The sequence below is a fragment of the Piliocolobus tephrosceles genome, chromosome 7 (genome assembly GCF_002776525.5).
Source record: "Piliocolobus tephrosceles isolate RC106 chromosome 7, ASM277652v3, whole genome shotgun sequence".
Classification (NCBI taxonomy): domain Eukaryota; kingdom Metazoa; phylum Chordata; class Mammalia; order Primates; family Cercopithecidae; genus Piliocolobus; species Piliocolobus tephrosceles.
In genome coordinates, this window is record NC_045440.1 from 71,117,916 (window position 1) to 71,138,132 (window position 20,217).

Sequence of the window (20,217 nt, forward strand, 5' to 3'; positions counted from 1 at the left end):
TTTTTTTTTTTTTTTTTTTTTTTTGAGACGGAGTCTTGCTCTGTCGCGCAGGCTGGAGTGCAGTGGCTGGATCTCAGCTCACTGCAAGCTCTGCCTCCCGGGTTTATGCCATTCTCCTGCCTCAGCCTCCCGAGCAGCTGGGACTACAGGCGCCCGCCACCTCGCCCGGCTAGTTTTTTGTATTTTTTAGTAGAGACGGGGTTTCAACGTGTTAGCCAGGATGGTCTCGATCTCTTGACCTCGTGATCCGCCCATCTTGGCCTCCCAAAAGTGCTGGGATTACAGGCTTGAGCCACCGCGCCCGGCCAGCCAGGCTAGTCTTGAACTCCTGACGGGTGATCCACCCGCCTCGGTCTCCCAAAATGTTCGGATTATAGGCTTGAGCCACTGCGCCTGGCCAGGAGAAGATTTATTTTTATTTGTACAAATTTATGGGGGCACATGTGAAATTTCATTACATAATGCATAGCGAGTGATCCAGTCAGGGTTTCAGGATGTCCATCACCCAGATGCAATACATTTTTAACTATAGTTATGCTACTCTTCTAACATTACATTTATTCCTTCTAATTGTATGTCTGTAACCTCTCACCCACTTCTCTTTCTCCTCTCCTGTCCTCACAGTCACCCTTCTTAGTCTCTGTTCCATATTTTTCCACTCTCTACTTCCATGTGAATAAATTTTCTAGCTCTCATATTGAGAACATGCAATAGATATTTGTCTTTTTGTGCCTGCCTTATCTCAGTTAAGATAATGACCTCCAGTTCCATCTATGTTGCTGCAAATGACATGATTTCATTTTTTTTAATGGCTAAATAGTATTCTACTGTGTATATGTACCACATTTTCTTTATCCATGTATCCATTGATGGACACACAGGTTGATTCTATATCTTTGCTATTGTGAATAGTGCTGCAATAACCATGAGTGCAGGTATCCCTTTGATATACTGACCTTTCTTCCTTTGGTAGAAACCCAGCAGTGTGACTCCTGGATCAAATGATAATTCTGTTTTTAGTTTTCTGAGAAATCTCCATACTGGCTCTACTAGTTTACATTCTAACAGTGTATGGAAGTTCCCTTTTTACTGTATCTTGTCAACATCTGTTATTTTTTGTGTTTTTAATAATAGCCATTCTGACTGGGGTAAAACGGTATCTCCTTATGGCTTTTATTTGTATTTCTCTGATGATTACTGATGCTGAGCATTTTGAATATATCTGTTGGCCATCTGCATGTCTTCTTTCGAGAAATGTCTATTTATGTCCTTTGTCCACCTTTTTTTTTTGAGATGGAGTCTCACTCTGTCACCCAGGCTGGAGTGCAATGGCATGGTCTCGGCTCATTGCAACCTCCACCTCCCAAGTACAAGTGATTCTCCCGCCTCAGCCTCCGTAGTTGGGACTACAGGCACATGCCACCACAGCTGGCTAATTTTTGTATTTTTAGTAAAGATGGGGTTTCACTAAGTTGGCCAGGCTGGTCACAAACTTTGCCCACTTTTTAATGGGATTATCTGTTTTATTCCTGTTGAGCTCTTTGTATATTATAGATATTAGTCCCTTGTTGGATAAATGGTTTGCAAATATTTTCTTCCACTTAACAGGTTGTATGGGATAGAATTTTTTAAAAAAGAGCTACCAATTGTGAAGGGTAATATCCCTTACCTTAAAGGGCCACATAGGCCCATTTACCTATGTGTCAAACTGCTCAGAGCTCTCCCTGCAAGAGATCTGCTGCTAGGTACATATTTCAATTAGGTCTAAGTACTAATTATTCTACAGTTTCATTGGCTGAACATGGTAATATTCTTTTTAGAACAAGTGTTTAACAGGCCAGGTGTGGTGGTTCACGCCTGTAATCCCAGTGCTTTGGGAGGCTGAGGTGGGTGCATCACCTGAGGTCAGGAGTTTGAGACCGGCCTGGCCAACATGGTGAAACACCGTCTCTACTAAAAATACAAAAACTAGCCAGGCATGGTGGCGTGTGCCTGTAATCCCAGCTACTCAAGAGGCTGAGGTAGGAGAGTTGCTTGAATCCGGGAGGTGGAGGTTGCAGTGAGCCAAGATCATGCCACTGCATTCCAGCCAGGGCAACAAAGCAAGACACTGTCTCAAAAAAACAAAAAACAAAAGTGTTTAAGGTGTAATAAGCAAATAATACAATAATATAAATAATACACTAGATTGTTCCTACAACACAACAAAATATAGAAAACCCTCAGGAAGACTTAATTAAGGGAGTGAACAATGTAAGTTAATTCCTCTTTATCTTCCTAAAAATCTAGCCTTATAATTCAGAAAAAGCAAAAATAAAAGTTTGCCCTAACACAACTAATTCTTTGCCACTTTATTTCTTGCTTTGCTATCATAGTATCATTCCAGGGCAAAATTATCGTTCTTTTGTTGGCTATGAAGATTACAGAAAAAAAAGATTAAAAAAAAAAATTAGCGTTCTTAGTTCATATGGTACCATCAACTGAGTTAAAATGAGCTTAAAGAAATAATCATTCACACAAAAGCACCGTATGCCAAATGAAACTAGAAGATATTTTATAACTATCTTTAATCTACTGGTTGATAACATATCTATGCCAGTTTTGGTCTATCAAATATTCATGTTTGCTTTACTTCCATATTCACATATTTCACTGTTCTTTCTTACCCGTGTTGTGTCTCCCTCCTGCTTAATCATATCCATTCCAGGCAGCTGGTTTGGGAACAGGTTGCCTCCCCTCAGAGCAGGATCATTAACCTGAGGACAAGAAGACAGGACAGTGGCTATGTGGAGCAGGATGTCCAAGAGTGCACTGGAAAACAAGTGGCCGCCGCCCTTCCTCTGTTTTTAGGGGTATAAAAACGGTGAAAAGGAACTGCAGAACAATGGACTGATCCCTACACCAGCTCTCTCATGTACGTATTTTGCGGAGTCCAGAGGAACATGAAAATACTTATGAAATACTAGCTGCCTTCAAAATTAACCTTTATCTTTATCTGCATGCTGACTGAAATCAAATTCAATTGACTTAATAATAATAGAGCCATTTTTGTGCCATAACCAGTATGCTTTCTTGGCTTATTCAAATTACACCAATGACTCACATTTGGGACTTTCAAGTCATCTGAGAAGTTCCTGACATCTTTGCTACTTAGGCAAGTTATTAACTCTCAAGAGCAAGTGTGAATACCCAAACTAGTGCTGGATTTTGTGAATTTACTCTGACCAAATGAACTATTCATTTGCATTTGTACATTTCTTTACACATTAGAAAGTAACTGTACGAATGCTAATAGAATGATTTTTGTAGGAAGATACACTGCAGTTGCGCCTTGGGGCTTCCAAATTAACCACGGGATTCAAACAGTTTAAAATCATGCAGAAGTTTCTAAACAATCTGGATTGTTGAAAATGCATGAAATAAACATGCATCAGTCTACTGCTGAGCAGACTGGATTAGGATCGTGTTACACTAGACTATGTCAGTAGCCCTTACTTTGTACACTTTTCCTCAGCAAGCAAATTAGGAGTTGCTAGTGGCCTATTTTTGCAGGAAATACAACATCAACCCTACATTTCTCCATTGAAGAATAAAAGCATATACATCTCTCTATAAACACACGCATATATTTTAAGAGATAGGGTCTTGCTCTGTCGCCCAGGCTGGAGTGCAGTGGTGCAATCTTAGCTCACTGCAGCCTTAAACTCTTGGGCTCAATAGATCCTCCAGCCTCAATTTCCCAAGTAGCTGGAACTACAGGCACCTGCCACCATGCCTAGCTAATTTAAACTTTTTTTTTTTTTTTAAAGAGACAGAGTCTCACTATGTTGCCCAGACTGATCTTGAATTCCTGGCTTCAAGCCTCTTCCCACTTCAGCCTCCTGAGTAGCTAAGCTTATAGGCACAAGCCAACATGCCAGGCTAAAAGTTTGTATTTCTTTATGTCTGCTTAATGTATCAAAATAAGCATTTAACTGCCATCAATTCAGTAACAGAAGTGTAAGTTATTACTATAAGCACACAACCTTCTTAAAAAGCAAAGGGTTTTAAATTTTTTCATGTACCACTTCACATTTTTATTAATCATTTTAAAGAATAAAACACCAAAGCTCTGTAATAGTTCTTAAAATTTTCACAAAAATTGTGGTTCACATCAAAATTAAATGGATCTAATCAGAGTCTTCAATCTTTCACCATTCTCACAATCTTGCTCTAACAGACATTCACAGAGCTGTCAGTGATTTCGTGCTTAAGTCATTTACACTTTCCATACTGTACTTTCTCCATATATGAAATAAGAGTCATAAGAGTCAAGGTCTTGCCACATTTTTTTACTTGCGTGAACTACTGAGGATCAGCAGTAGAGTGGTCAGCATTTTGGGCCTTTAAAAATAAGATCTTCTGTAAATACCATGGTACAATTATTAACCTCTAGTTTTACCTCTGAATCAGCCACAGATTTTTGGATTCCAGGCTGGCTATTGCTATCTCAAATGCTTTGAGTCTCTCTGCCATCTAGTGAAGTTAGGAACAGAATCATTTTGATGTTGTTCAACACAAAACAATTATTTAAAAAAATCATTGCATTCACATTCCAAAGTAAAAAGAATAGTTTTTGGATTATCTGTGTCCGTCTCTGCATAAATGAAGCATCATATCAAACTAACTGGATGGCAGGTAGTTTGGCCTTTGCTTTTCATCTGGTTTTACACTTAGAAATAAATCCATTATTAAACTATAATCCTCTAGCTGAGCATGGTGGTATGTGCCTATAATCCCAGCTACCCAGGAGGCTGAGGTGGGAGGACTGCTTAAGCCAGGAGACGAAGGTTGCCATGAGTCAAGATGGCACCACTGCACTCCAGCCTAGATGACAGAGTGAGACTCTGTCTCAAAACAAAACAAAATAAAACAAACCCCCTCAAACGATAACCCCCAAATAAAGCTATTTTAAGAGTACACTCACCACTTCATTTTTAGAGATTCACTTTAGACACTGGTTAATTCCTCAAGAGAAAAATGTCAATGATAAGAAAGTTATGAAATATTTTCAAAGCTCCTCAAGCAGTCAGGAATCCTTTCTGTTTATTTAATCATTAACAAAGATTTTTATTAATGTCACTAACACAGGTGAAAGGTGAAAAACACTCCTCAAAATAAACATGGGAGTGGGTGGTTAAGGTTAGATACATGGAAAGATACATTTGATGCAGAAGTAGACAAAAAGCCATGACCTGAAGCCACTGGGTTGCTTCTCCTTGGGCGCTCACCTGCTCGGGACCCATGGAGGACAGCCCCGACGTAGGCACGGAGGTCACTGAGGTCATGCTGATCTGTCCTGTCATCTGGTTCATGCTGCTCATGCCACCTGTGTTGGTCGCCATGGACACACTGATGTTCATGTTGTTACTGTACATGCTGGTGTTTGCTTGCTGCCCAAAGTGTGGTGGGGACTGCTGGGAAAACATGCTAGAATACAATGGAAAGATTGAATGAATGTTACAGCTTGCTGGTATCCAGAGGCAGGCAGTTCAGAGCATTTGTTTCTCAGGCATTTACTTTGAGTGAATAAATTTGAACGGCATGAACCCAGGCTGAGACAGCTGGCAGATAGTGGGCTTGCTGAAGCCTGAGACAGCAGGGGAAGTGGCATTCGATGATGCTGTCAGGGCAAGCAAATCCTTCTCCTTTTCATACTGCCACTGTGATGGCTGAAGGACATCCCCCACTTTCATGCCTGCACCCGAGGAGCTTTCTGTTTGTTTTTATCAAAAGTAGTGATAAAGAATGGCTTCTAGGTCACCGCCTTCCACAGCAATTTCTATCATAAATTGGTCGGTGGGTACCTTCTTAGGGATGTTCTTGTTCCTCCAAAGGATGTTCCTTGCTAAGCTTTTGTAAATTCTAGTGACTCCTGTTCTAGGAAAAGTAAACTGACTTGTTTAGAAGTTTGCTTGGTATTGTTTGCATGAGCAGACTTTAAAAAAAAAAAAAAAAAAAAGAGAAAGGAGACAGGTAGTCTATAGAAAGTTTCCCTGGTGATCATTTATCTCAACAACACACAGAAACATGGTGTTACCTGTTTCCGCCCATGCTCCCCTGTGCCCATCCATTCATGTCAGAGGGGGCCTGATAGGCTGGGTTGGCCTGAGACTGTTGCATCATGGGACTCTGTGTATGTGCCATTCGGGGTGACATAAGTGGGCTCTGGGGAGTCGTAGCCCCAGTAAAGCCTGGATCAGGTTGCTGACTTATTCCTTAAAAAAAAAAAAAACCAAAAAAAAAAAAAAAAAAAAAAAACCAGAAACAGAAATTCAAAAGAGACTATTAGTTGTATTGTAGAGACTGGTGGGAGGGAAAGAACATTCCAAATTAGGCATGCATAAAAAATTACTTTCAAATACATGATTGTGTACTGATTAATTACATACATTTAAGAAAGATTCCAAGCTCGGATAAAATATGGAGAAAATAAAATCTCCATACTGATTCCCCCTAGTAGTTAGATGGTGCCTAGGAAGCATTAACCATCATAGCTAGAGTTAGAAAGAAAAAATGCTATTCTTTCTTCAAATTCCTTTCCAAATCAAGAATGGGTCACATATTTTGATTAATGAGAAATATATATATATATCAAAATATCACTGCAATTAGATTGTTTAAATTAAGCATATAATTATTATTTTGACACAGGGTCTTGCTTGCTCTGTTGCCCAGGCTGGAGTGCAGTGGTGTGATCATAGTTCACTGCAGCCTTGACCTCCTGGGCTCAAAGGATCCTCCCACCTCAGCTTCCTGAGTAGCTGGGACTACAGGCAGGCACGACCATACCCAGCTAATTTTTTAAATTTTTAGTAGAGATGAGGTCTCACTATGTTGCTCAGGCTGGTCTTGAACTCCTGAGCTCAAGAGATTCTTGGCTTCCCAAAGTGCTGGGATTATAGGCATAAGCCATTATGCCTCCTGGTCAGATTGTTTAAATTAAATTTAAATTGGATTAAAGTTCAGCTATATATCAAAAGTCAACACATTTGAATAAATTTTTATTGAATTAGCTGAAGCCATTCCATGATGAGATGGATCCATCTTTAAAAATAAATAGCTGTATTCATGGTTAGTTTGTTTTCTCTTTATAAAGAGCTCTGCAGTACTTTAGGGCTATCCAAGATTAGCAAGAATAAGAAAAAAATTAAACGTATGCTTCTTGTTCAATTTCGAGGCAAACAGAATTTAAACTAAAAGGAAAGAGAACTTTTAGCAGACTTTTCTAAATCATCAAGAAGGAAATAGAGAAAGGAGCTGGGAAACAAAGGAGGCAACTTCTTAGAGTATTTTGAGGATGGTAATAAGTACATTTTTGCATAGAAAACTTGTAAAACATGCATATTTAATTAATATTTAAATTAGCTACAAAAGAAAAGCTTAAGATCATATAGAAAAAAGCTGCACATTATCTTTCTGTTCTTTAAAGAAACAGGAGACTTGGATTTCGGCAGCAGACTTCACAGTTATTTACAGATAATTGGCAATGGGTAGTGAAAGTCATTTTGAATAAAGTCATTTTGAATATTAACATTAATGTAAGCACTTACTTTATCAATAATTCAACCATTAACTGAACATGACATGCACACAAATATTAACGTTCATGACATTACACACTGGTATCTCTTAAGACTGACATTAAACAAATCAATATGAAGAGAACTAAGAGGTCTCCCACAAGAATTACCTATTCATTAAAGATCTGGTATAATCTGTAAAGTATTTTTCAAAAGTCACAGAATGTCTATAATATTTAAATTTATAGAGGTCTTTTTACATTTTGTATCTATTGATTTGTTTGAGTCAGGCTCAGAGGCTTTCAAATATATAAATAAAAATATATATGCACTTGTAGACGTTGACATAAACAGATAGATCCATACACACTCTCACACAAGATAGACACCGTCTATGCACACACACTTACTTCGGTCATTCTTAAAGTAAGACCTGCACTCAGAGAAAAGGAGGTACCTGAGCTGAGGGCCTGGAATGTACTGTGCTGGACTTGGGGACTCCTCACAGGCCCCAACTGTCCTCCCAGGTTTCCTATCATTCCCTGGTTAGCCAGATTCATCTGGGAGCCATGCAAAGAGCTGTGAGAGAGGAGCTGTGACCCAACACTGGGGGACACTGGGGAGAAAGGACTGGTGAAAGGTGGTGGGGATGTAAGTCCAGTACCGTAGTTTGGAGGAAATGGAAACTGCTGTGCATTTGCCTGGGGAATCCGAGGGTTGCTCATAGTTGCTGGCATACCACTAGGAGCCACCATGCTTGGTGTCATATTCAACCCTTGTCCTCTCATCATCAAAGTTCGTTGCTGAACTTGCTGTTGCTGATGCATCTGTCTCTGTCGAAGATGCTGGTTCAGGATTTCCCTCTGTCTCTGGGCCAGCATCTGTGCATTAATAGGTGCCTGAAATCAGGGGTGATACATGGAGGAAAATGTTTGGGACAGACACATATTAAAAAACAAAGTGAATATTATAGACTGGCTAACAAATGGTACTATCATCTGTAAAATTATTTGGAAAAAAATTACATGAAAGGAATAACTCAGTTGAACAACTGGTGATTGAGAACGTGAGCTTCTAAGTTCTAAAGATACGATTATTCTGAAGCTTTGCTACAACTTAGCAGAGTAAAGTTTGATGCTAATATCAATTAAATCATTTTGTAAGGACAGAATTAACTAAAGGATCTCAAAAGAACACAGTCCTTTCTATAAGAAGACTGTAATATAAACCCTGAGGATGGTAGTATAGAGTCTCATTCAAGGCACATTCAAGTCTACAGAGAAATAAAATCACTGGGACAAAAAGTGACATGGTACACTTCAGAAAAGGCTGAACAGAGGCAGAAGGAAAAGGGGGAGAGCCAGGAGAGTGCCTGATAAGAATGCACAGAGACCGAGTCAGAGGTGGAGGGTGGATAGGGAGGAAAGGCAGGATGGATGAAGGGAAGGGTTCCTGGTGCTTGCTGTCAGCGAGAGGCATGAGGCTGCTAAGATTTTTTTTTTTTTTTTTTTTTGAGGTGGAGTCTTGCTCTGTCACCCAGGCTGGAGTGCAGTGGCCGGATCTCAGCTCACTGCAAACTCCGCCTCCCGGGTTTACGCCATTCTCCTGCCTCAGCCTCCCGAGTGGCTGGGACTACAGGCGCCTGCCACCTCGCCCGGCTAGTTTTTTGTATATTTTAGTAGAGACGGGGTTTCACCGTGTTGGCCAGGATGGTCTCGATCTCCTGACCTCGTGATCCGCCCGTCTCGGCCTCCCAAAGTACTGGGATTACAGGCTTGAGCCACCGCGCCCGGCTGCTAAGATATCATTGATCCTCATTTGTGAATTCCACATTTCCGAAGTTGCCTACTCAGTAAAATTTATTTGTAACCCCCAAATCAATACTCATGCCACTGTCATGGTCATTTGTAGACATGAGCACAGTGTTAAAACATTTCAGATATGCAATGTGCACACTTCCAGCTGAGGTTGAACAAGGCAACACTTTGCCTTCTGGTTTCAGCTCTCATACTGTAAACAAGCATCCTCTTTGTGGTCTATTTGGTGCCAAGATTTTTGCATTTTTTGCTTTTCCTGTTGGTGATTTTGTTGCTTAAACTGGCTCCCAGGCATGGTACTGCAGTGCTCTCTAGTGTTCCTAAGCACAAGAGGTGGTGATGTGCCTTCTGGAGAAAATAGGTGTGCCAGATAAGCAAGCGCCATTCAGGCCTGAGTTACAGTGAGTTCTTTAAACAAAAACACACATAAAACAAGGTTATGTGTTGACTGGATGATGACAATGTTGTGACCAGAGGTTTGCAGGAACTCAACCCTGTATTCCTCCTAAGAACAATAGTTCAGTGTTCTCTAATTCAGTGTTTGCAGTAACTTTATGTAGCACAACTTCTTAGAATAACAAGAATTGACTGTACCTGGCAATAAAAATGGCAGTGATTAGAAGGGAAAAAGGTAACATACTAGTAGGTAACTGGGTGACAGTACAGGGCCAGTGTGCTGATCTGGAGCCACATCTACTAAGTTAACTTTCTTCAAAGAGGAAGAAATGACAAAAGTAGCTGCATGCACACAATGAAAGCTAATGCCTTGTATGCTGCCTTACCTGTGTTGGTACTCCAGGCCTCAGAGTCAGGTTCACATTGGAAACATTGCTGATTTGATTCATAAGTGGCTGGCGATTCTAAATACATACAAACAGGATGAATACATTTTAAGAACAGAATACACTTTAAGTTTCCCAAGTAACTGCCCTCCCCAACCCAGTATCTGCACATTGCTGTGACAGCTGTGCCATCTCACATCATCTTCCCCACATCCTCCACCCAGCACCCCTGGCTTCCCAAGTGCCACTGAAGAACAGACCTGCTGTGCTTGGAGGCGATGCTGAAGTTGAAGTCTCAGTTGATTTGGCTGGTTCTGCACTAGGCCCGTGGGCCTGAGGCCCGGTCTGGGCTGCATACGGAGTGTGGCATAACTGGGCCGCTGTCCCATGGTGTGAAAGTTTGGATCTTGCATGGGAGAATAGCTACCCTGGGCCATTTGTGCCTGAGACGCATACTGCTGTGGGAAAACAGGCGCCTTCTGCTCCAGCATGATGTTGGAATCCTGACTTGAGAACTGTTCTGGATCTACTGCTTGGCTCTGGAGAGAAAGTCCCAAATAACAAACAAATAAATTAAACCATAAAAAGAGCAGAGTCAATATGAGGATGTTTTCTCTCACTGTCATACATTTGAAGCTTTTTATACTTTTTAATATTACACTCACTACACAAAGGTACCTTTAGCTTGACTCCACTTATCTTTCTAGAAAATGCCTCTGCTCACAGTTCCGGTTACACAAGGACAGAAGCAGGGGTCACACTGGATTCCCAGCAGCATTTCTTCCAAGGGAAGGAGGAAAATGTGCCAGGACTACAGAATGCCTCCTACCCACTCCACCAATCATATTGGCCTGGACTTTCACATGCAAATATCCTCCGGAAGTGTTATGTTTTTTGATTGATTATTCATACCTGTAGAGTTCATTTTGATTAGATAACCTCTTTGGCACCTGACTGGGATCAGCAGGTGCAGTGTGGGGTACTGACCATCATTATCCTGATTTTATAGCTAACAAAAATGAGACTTAAAGACATGAAGTGAATTGCAACAAGCCCTATTCAGCTAGTATGTGGTGGGGGTCCATTTCAGTTTGTGATTTGGGATCTGAGCTTCTCACCAGTGTGACATGCTGCCTATTACCTACTTTACTGTTTTCTGTGCCTGTCAGGATTCCCTACATGCCCCACATTTTGCCATCATCCTCTCATTACCTACTAGACATGGTTTATGTATCTGTCACTCCTGACTTTTTTTTTTTTTGAGATGGAGTTTTGCTCTTGTTGTCCAGGCCGGAGTGCAATGGTGCGATCTTGGCTCACCGCAACCTCCGTCTCCCAGGTTCAAGTGATTCTCCTGCCTCAGCCTCCCGAGCAGCTGGGATTACAGGCATGTGCCACTACGCCTGGCTAATTTTGTACTTTTAGTAGAGACGGGGTTTCTCCATGTTGGTCAGGCTGGTCTCGAACTCCCAACCTCAGGTGATCTGCCCGTCACAGCCTCCCAAAGTGCTGGGAATACAAAAGTGTGAGCCACCGCGCCCAGCTACTCCTGACTTCTTAGGGCTAACCTATCTACCTCGGTCAGAATGGAACAGGCGAACAAACCCAGAACTTCCCCGGGCTCCAGGACACCTCAGACTGAGGTGGCCCTGAATGTTTATGTGCTGAGGGGAAAGGTGGACCTGGCTGATTCTCCTTTTCCTTCTACTTCTAGGAGTAACTGCTATAAACTTAATGGTATACAGGAAGAAAAGACTCTAGCAACAAATAAAGTCTCTCAAGCTTTCCTTTTTTTTTTTTGAGGCAAAGCCTCACTTTGTTGTCAGGCTGGAGTGCAGTGGCGCGATCTCGGCTCACTGCAATCTCTGATTCCCCGGTTCAAGCAATTCTCCTGCCTCAGCCTCCTGAGTAGCTGGGATTACAGGCGTGTGCCACCGTGCCCAGCTAATTTTTGTATTTTTAGTAGAAACAGGGTTTCACCATGTTGGCCAGGATGGTCTTGATCTCTTGACCTTGTGATCCACCCACCTTGACCTCTCAAAGTGCTGGGATTCCAGGAGTGAGCCAATGCGCCCGGCCTCAAGTTTTCTTTAGCTCAGTGTTGCCCTAGGCCTTCTTGAAAACCGTCTACCATGTAGTGCTGGAGCCGCCTGGAAACCTGAGCTCTGGTCAGCACAGCCCTAGGGCCAGCCTGTGACAGCCAGGGGCCCACTGCCCTCCCTGTGTTAATTCTAAACATGGCGATGGAGCCTAAGCAGAGGAAACCATTCATTGCTGAATTACTGCTCTAACTACACACACAAAACTATCTCAGAACTTAAATATGAATATGAATAATTTGCATTCTATACTTCCCTCAACTCTACCTAATAATCATATTTCTATAATTCAGTTTCATGACAATGTTATAATGATGGTGGATTTGATGAGACAAAATAGAAATAACAGAAATGAGTGAAAAACGGACTAAAAATATTAAATGACATGACACCTGTTTTGATAACATTACAAATCACTCAGCAACTCCACATTTTAAAATGTCACTTAGACAAACTCAAGGATAAAATAGTACTGAGTGCTAAATTCTAACTATCACTGAAGACAAAGCAAACCAGTCACACAGGAAATATTTAAACTCCATTTTCCTTTCTTAATTTATTTTAGGTTATATCATGTAACCTCAAGTCATCTCTTTCCATTCTGCTGTTTTCAATATGAATTGATAAGTCATAACTCCCACCTGTGTCTGCTCAACTGTGGGAATTATGATAAGACTAATTTTAATGTTTCAGAGAAGTCTCCAATGACTCTGCATCACCTTTCTCTCAGAAAGACGATGACACGTCATATGGCAAAGTAGTAGACTGGACACTGGCAGGTACTTTTTGGCAGTAAGAAATAAAGATGATTCATGCTAAGTAAGGAGGAAAACAGTAACTAGAATGCGATGGTTTTTCTGGGTTACTCTTTACACAGTAAGCCAGGCTGCACTGCTTCACACAAAGTTAGCTGTGCAGCCAGTTCAGATAGTGTTTTGTTCTTTCAAGGGACTATGTTAGGTTATTTATTATATCATAGCTATCAGGTACTCTAAAAGCAGGGACTTACTTTTTTATAGTAATCAACTAATTACTTGGAAGAAGAAAGCTAAATAAGCTCACTAAGATTAGTTAACTTTTTTATATTCCCATTTACGCTTAAATATCCCCAAAATTATGGTGGGCTAAACCATAAATGAAAGGAACTATAGCTAGGACTATAGGTGTGTGCCACCACAACTGGTTGCTACATTTTATTTTATGTTTTTGGTAGAGACAGGGTTTCATTATGTTGCCCAGGCTGGAGTGTAGTAGCTTTTCACAGGCACAATCATTACACACTATATCCTTGAACTCCTGGACTAAACCATAAGTGAAAGGTTGAGCCCACCATTTTTAAAGGTAAAAATGATGAAAGAGTTGCAGCTACCTGTAAAATGACTTCTGCTAACTTATGTGGAAAGTATTCTTTTAGCACAAACAGCTTCCTATCACTGGCCCACAGGTGTGAAATGAATGCAGTGGTCACGACTACAGACACTCACACCAGCTGGAAGCCCAGGGGGAAGTGTCCTAGGTCACAAGGCAGCAATGTGCTGTTTGTGGTTTCTCTGTATCTTGTGTGTCCTTCCCTATCAGCAAGGATGGACACCAGGTGAACTGGACTTGAGTTTGTGTCTTTCTGCTAACTTGAACTGTATGCAAAGCTCATTCTCAGTGCTCTCCATTCTCAGGCAAAAGTTTATGTGAGGGTTACAAGGAAAGGGGAGGAAGAAACAGGGCCAGCCTGTTTTGAGGTAAAAAAACAGTATATTCTAAAAAGCAGATGGTGGAGTACCTGTAAACAGAAAACGGACACCTCTGTGCCCATGAGAGCACTTGACCCCCACCTGCTGCCCTTCTGCGCATACCTGGCTGACCAATTCGGGTATTCCCAAGGCTCTATCAATCTCCTCCAGGCCATCAAAATTCCGCAAGGCCAGATAGAGCTGGTCCAGAAGAGCTCCCTCATCACTCGGAGACTCGGCTGCAGGATGTGGACACAGCAAGTCATCTGGAGAACTGCCAAACGGCTGCCTGTAAAGACAGAAATGTTATCTTGGGCCAGTGGAAAAGCTAGTTGATTAGAGAACAAATTTTTTATCTCAAAGGTGAAAGTATCAATTGACTTCCAGGGTCGTTGCAACAAACTACCGTGCCAACTCAACACAGAACAAAAGGACAGTCTGAAATATTTGATACACTTTATTCCGTGTCCAATACAGGCCAGACACAAATCCAGACATTTAAGGTATGATTTTTATTTCTATTGGTCCCACTTCATGGCTTGCAAAGCTGAGGCTTGGTGCAAGTCCAGGGCTCACCAACCTACACTGACTGCTCAAGCATGTAAATATGTACTTGGCATTGAAGGAACCAAAGGACTTTTCTGCACTTTAGTAGGAATCACTGATTGACTTAAGATTCTTACTCTACAGGAAGCTGGGATGACCCACTTGGAGAGACAAAGAACTAGAGGCATCAGAGCTGCATTAATTTTCTTGAACTCAGCTGCAGCTAGATTAAATTTGGCTGGGCTGATAGGAAATTTCTTAGTCATGCACAAGCAGGCCTTGAAAACATGTATTTTTCTCTGAGATAGGGTCTCACTTCATTGCCCAGGCTGGAGCACAGTGGTATGATCATGACTCACTGCAGCCTCGACCTCCCAGGCTTAGGTGATCCTCCCACTTCAGCATCCAAGTAGCTGGGACTACAGGCACGCACCACCACGCCTGGCTAATTTTTTGTATTTTTTTGTAGAGATGGTGTTTCACCATGTTACTCAGGCTGGTCTCGAACTCCTGAGCTCAAGCGATCCACTCACTTCGGTCTCCCTAAGTGCTGGGATAACAGGTGTGAGTTAACCTGTTAACAGATAACCTGGCCTGAAAACATTAAAACCCTCAAGAAGCGTATGTGTTAGCCTTCCTGCATTAGGTACATAAGGAAAGTGGATCATGAACATGCAAATTATATTTGTTCTTATGTAAGATAATTGGTGATAAAATCAGAACACTAAACTCTAGATTACATGGTACATACAACTCCTATACATTTAAATTAATTGTCAGAGTAGAGAAGGGGTGTGTGTGTGTGTGTGTGAGTGTGAGTGTGTGCAGTGATGCCATCATGGCTCACTGGGCTCAAGTGATCCTCTGGCCTCACCCTCCTGAGTAGCTAGGACTATAGGTATATGCCACCACAACTGGCTGCTGCATTTTTTTTTTTTTTTTGGTAGACAGGGTTTCATGATGTTGCCCAGGCTGGAGTGCAGCAGCTTTTCACAGGCACAATTATTGCACACCTCATCCTTGAACTCCTGGGCTAAAAGAATCCTTCTACCTCAGCCTCCTGAGTAGCTGGGACTACAGATGTGATGTGTGCCACCAAGCTTGGCTAATTTTTGTAAATTTTTTGTAGAGACGGGGTCTTGCTACATTGCCCAGGCTGGTCTTGAACTCCTGGACTCAAGCAATCCTCCCACCTTGGCCTCCCAAGTGCTGGGATAACAGGCGTGAGCCACCACATCTAGCCTAGAGGAGGCTTTTAAAAAAGAGCTTCTGAGTTGCCTGAATACTAAAAGGGAAAATGGTATTTGTACTTTACCAAAAGTCTATTTTGTACCTTTAGAGTCACTACATGATGTTTTGGAGAAAATAAACGTTTATAGATTAAAAAACAAACAAAAAGTTTATAGATGAGCAAACTCATTCTTAAGCAAGTGAGAACAAACTTATCAAGAAATGAAGTTACCTATTAACACAGTTCAATATGCCATGTGGTTTTTAAATGCTCTAATATGCTATTTTGGCTTAGAATCCTGAAACACTGAAGTGCTAGCACTGAAACCAACAATTAATTTCAAATGGTCATAAAGGAATGCATTAATACAACCTATTCTCTCTACTCACCTCTAGTAACTTGGAAATTGTCCAGCTGAGGGTCCCTTGAGGCCACTCCTCACCTGCTTCCCCGACTTCCTGGCTGCAGGAGCTCCTTGCATTCCTAAGGAACCCATCCAGACCCCTGAGAGGCAAGTGCTCTTCCCACTCCTGCCCCTTTCTTGTCACTACTGGGCTTCACAAAGTCACACATGCTAGGAGCTTGCTGACCCTTTTTTCCTGCTTCTCTACAGCCCACACTCTCCTAGAACTTTCTTTAAACCAAACATGATCAGACTGCTCCACTACTGCTACACTTAGGGAGGGGGAGGAAGAAGCAGATGCAGAAAAGCAGTCAGGAGAGGGAGAAACCACTGAACTGTCTGCCATGATAGGAAAGAGGGAAGGAGATTCCTCAATGAGGAGAGGCCAACAAACATGAATGTGGCAGGAGTTCCATTAAACAGTTCAAGTTAGTCAAGAGTAATGTCAGCTATTTACCAACTTCTCTTAGGCAGCGACTTCATTTCCTAAAAATGCTAGTTAAGTTAGGCATTAAAGGATTTTCTTTGCCTAGATTTTGTCATTTTCAACTTGTTTCTTTGGAAGATGCATTCATATGCAACCCTCCCATCCCAAATGTATTCAGTGATGGCAGGCTCGTGTGAAATCTAATGCATGCAGGTGGCACAAGCAGACTTCCCAGCCTCACATCTGGCGGAAACCCACTGTCAGAAGGAGGCAGGCACTGTCTCGTGCCTTTGTAAGACCACTCCACCTTGACAGACCAGCAATAGAGCCAAATGCATATTAACAAACAACTAAAACAATCATTTGAATTTAAACAATTTCCTACATCATAAAATCACTTTTTGTTACATGCTTTTCTTTTTTAATTAAAAAAACCCCAAATGAATGCAGAGATTAAAAAGTTAAACAGTGCATCCAGGCTGTCCCACTTTGGTCAAGGCCCTCTTCAACACAAGCTGGGACTCTCAGGACACTTTGCCAGCAACTTTCCTGCTTGCATGATATCTCTGATTCTAATATGATGCTCAGGTTCCCATTCCCAAAGCACGCTTTACTGAGCAAACAGGCCCTACGCAGAATTCTTATGTGGTTCTTCAGCTCTCCCAGGAAAATGCCCCTGGAATGGGGTGGTAGTGGTGGTGGAATTCAAGGACACATGCCTTTGATAATGCCTAACCTTCCGAAACTTAATGTTCATGCCTTCCCTGTGAGCCCCAGCTATCATGGGCAGCTGATCTTTCTCCAAAAGATGCTATTCATACCACCAGAAAACCAAGACCTTGTCATTTACCCCATCCTTCCCATGCGCTTCCCCAGTTGAGGGTCTACTTTCCATTGGGGCGCCACCCATCTCCTCACAGACAGCCCCGCTTTCTCCTCTCAGCATTAAACCACTTACTGTGCTATGCTGAATTGATACTAACAATTTACGTTAAAAACGCAACTACACACCATGCTCACAAGGGGCAAGCATTGCATCCTCTACCTCTTTTTGGCCCAGTGCTTGAACATAAACACAGTATAGGCTCAGTAAGTTTCTAGCGGATGAAAACAAAAGGTTCCTGATTTGGCTGAGCTACAATACATTAAAAACCACTTTTATATTCAGAAATACATACTGTCTTGTGGCTTGGTGTTACAAATTTGGGCATATCATGAGTGATATCACTTCCCTTAGAGATGTCATAATATGCTTGCTAACAGAAAAATATACTGATCCAGACTCCCAATCCCAACTTTATAAATGGCCACTAACACAATGAAGAAATTATTTTTCTACATTTTGGACAATTACATATAGTTACAACCTGGATAGTATCTGACAGATAAATATAATAAATATAATATTAAGATGAGAATGGAATTCAGAATAATAAAGGGAAAAATAACATGGCCCCAGGCTGATGCAAAATAATAGGTAATAAACAAGCAGAGAAGAGATCCTGATATCAATAGAAATCCCATACCTTAAAGTCTACATGTTTATTTGTGGACTAGTAGGTCATTAAGTATGGGAATAAGAAGGAGAATTAGGTCAAATTCTCAGCACCTGTTTGAGAAACCATAACATTACCATTTCTTCACTTTTCAAAAGTATTTTCAAAATTCTGTAAAAAAGCAGCAGCTACTGAATGATGAGAAATAGTCAACAAAAGAAACCTTACTTAACAGATACATTTCAAACAGGAGAAAATCAAATTAAAACTGTGAACTTAGGCCTGGCGTGGTGGCTGACACCTGTAATCCCAGCACTTTGGAAGGCTGAGGCAGGTGAATTACATGAGGTCAGGAGTTCAAGACCAGCCTGGCCAACATGGCAAAAGCCTGTCTCTACTATAAATACAAAAATTAGCCGGGCGCCTGTAACCCCAGCTACTTGGGAGGCTGAGGCAGGAGAATCACTTGAACCCAGGAGGTGGAGGTTGCAGTGAGCCGAGATCACGCCACTGCACTCCAGCCTGGGCAGCAAAGTGAGACTCTGTCTCAAAACAAAAATCCCTCAAATTGTGAACTTAATGCAAAAGGAAGTCTTTCATGAAAGACAGCTATTGTATTTCAAGAGAAAACCCCTTTAATAAAACCAACAGAAATCTTTAAAAGTCATCTATAAATTTTTGACTATATTATAAAGAACTCTTTTATATACCAGATGAATGAAGGAAAAAAAAAAACCCATAATGGAACTAAAAGTGGAAATTAGCTATAAATAAATGAATATGTGAATGTTACAGATTTAAGGGCTAAACTACTATCTTTTTGAAATGTGTACATAAACTAAGGCTGGATTCATCAAACATTAAAAACCCTGTTCCTAAACATTAACTGTGATGCTTATAAAGGGGATTTTTAAAAAGCACTGCTCTTCTTTTATTTCAAAAGAGAGACATTGTTAGAACCTTTATTATCCATTAATTCTGAATTTCTATGACAATAAGATTACCATAAAGCTGGTCGTAAGTTTCTTCCACACTGAATTATTTAAAATAAAAATGTGAGAGTGGCTAGAAAAACCGAAATAACTTTAAAGGTAATGAAAATGTTTTGTTTTGTCCACAGTGCTTATGCAAAAAACCTAACTGATGGTAACAGAAACAATGACATGCTAGGGCAGTGCTGAGTCACAGACACTTGCACAGCAAACCTAACATGCTGACTCTATTACTGGACCAAGCATAATTCTGGACTTGCTTCCTTTTTTTTTTTTTTTTTTTTTGAGACGGAGTTTCGCTCCTGTTGCCCAGGCTGGAGTGCAATGGTGCGATCTCGGCTCACTGCAACCTCTGCCTTCTGGATTCAAGTGATTCTCCTGCCTCAGCCTCCTGAGTATCTGGAATTACAGGCATGCGCCACCATACCTGGCTAATTTTTTGTATTTTTAGTAGAGACAGGGTTTCTCCATGTTGGTCAGGCTGGTCTCAAACTCCCAACCTCAGGTGATCGACCCGTCTCAACCTCCCAAAGTGCTGGGATTACAGGTGTGAGCCACCGCGCCCGGCTCCATTTTTGTTTTAACAAAGCTCTCCTCCTATTTGGGCAACACCAAAAATCCTAATTTTGGGCCTAGTTCTTCCTAAAAATTAATCTTTGACATTTCATCCAAAAACAACTATCAGGTGGTGGATTTAATTATTATACATTTGTCCTGTGTTATATTTAACTTTCCATGGAAATGGGTGGGTTTCTAACATATCAAATAAACATATCTAGAAATAGCCTACCATTCACTGACATCATGAAATCAGAATCAAAGAACAAGAGGGACTGTGAGAAACCACCACCTCCAAGTATGACAGCAGTTCCGAGAGCAACAGCAATAGCTATCTACCTGGGGCGCGCTTCCCTGTCTACACAGCACGTGCCTCCCACTGCCCTTGGCAGCCAGTTTGGGATGAGCCACGCCGCCTGCCTGAGGTTCTTCCTCTGTCACCCAATGCCTCAATTCTACTCATAGCAGTCCTTACTCTGGGTCTGTGATGTGTAGCTTTTACCAGCTGAATTGGCTTCCTGTCATCTCTGCCATCTGAAATCAGACCTTTTCTTCAAGACTCTGAAGCCTTCTCCAA

The 20,217-nt window shown here is 41.5% G+C and overlaps 1 protein-coding gene across 12 annotated transcripts in view; it reads right to left on the reverse strand.

Moving 5' to 3' along the window:
* Nucleotides 1-20,217, reverse strand: part of NCOA2 (nuclear receptor coactivator 2) — a 298,233-nt gene that overhangs the window by 9,055 nt on the left and 268,961 nt on the right. For all 12 annotated transcript variants that reach the window (XM_023184078.3, XM_023184082.3, XM_023184079.3 and 9 more), the window contains 7 exons: nucleotides 14,111-14,276; nucleotides 10,422-10,700; nucleotides 10,162-10,239; nucleotides 8,227-8,461; nucleotides 6,080-6,257; nucleotides 5,271-5,469; nucleotides 2,667-2,756 (listed from right to left, as the gene is read on the reverse strand). In XM_023184078.3, coding sequence (XP_023039846.1) covers nucleotides 2,667-2,756; nucleotides 5,271-5,469; nucleotides 6,080-6,257; nucleotides 8,227-8,461; nucleotides 10,162-10,239; nucleotides 10,422-10,700; nucleotides 14,111-14,276 — 1,225 coding nt within the window. The remainder of the gene's footprint in view (nucleotides 1-2,666; nucleotides 2,757-5,270; nucleotides 5,470-6,079; nucleotides 6,258-8,226; nucleotides 8,462-10,161; nucleotides 10,240-10,421; nucleotides 10,701-14,110; nucleotides 14,277-20,217) is intronic.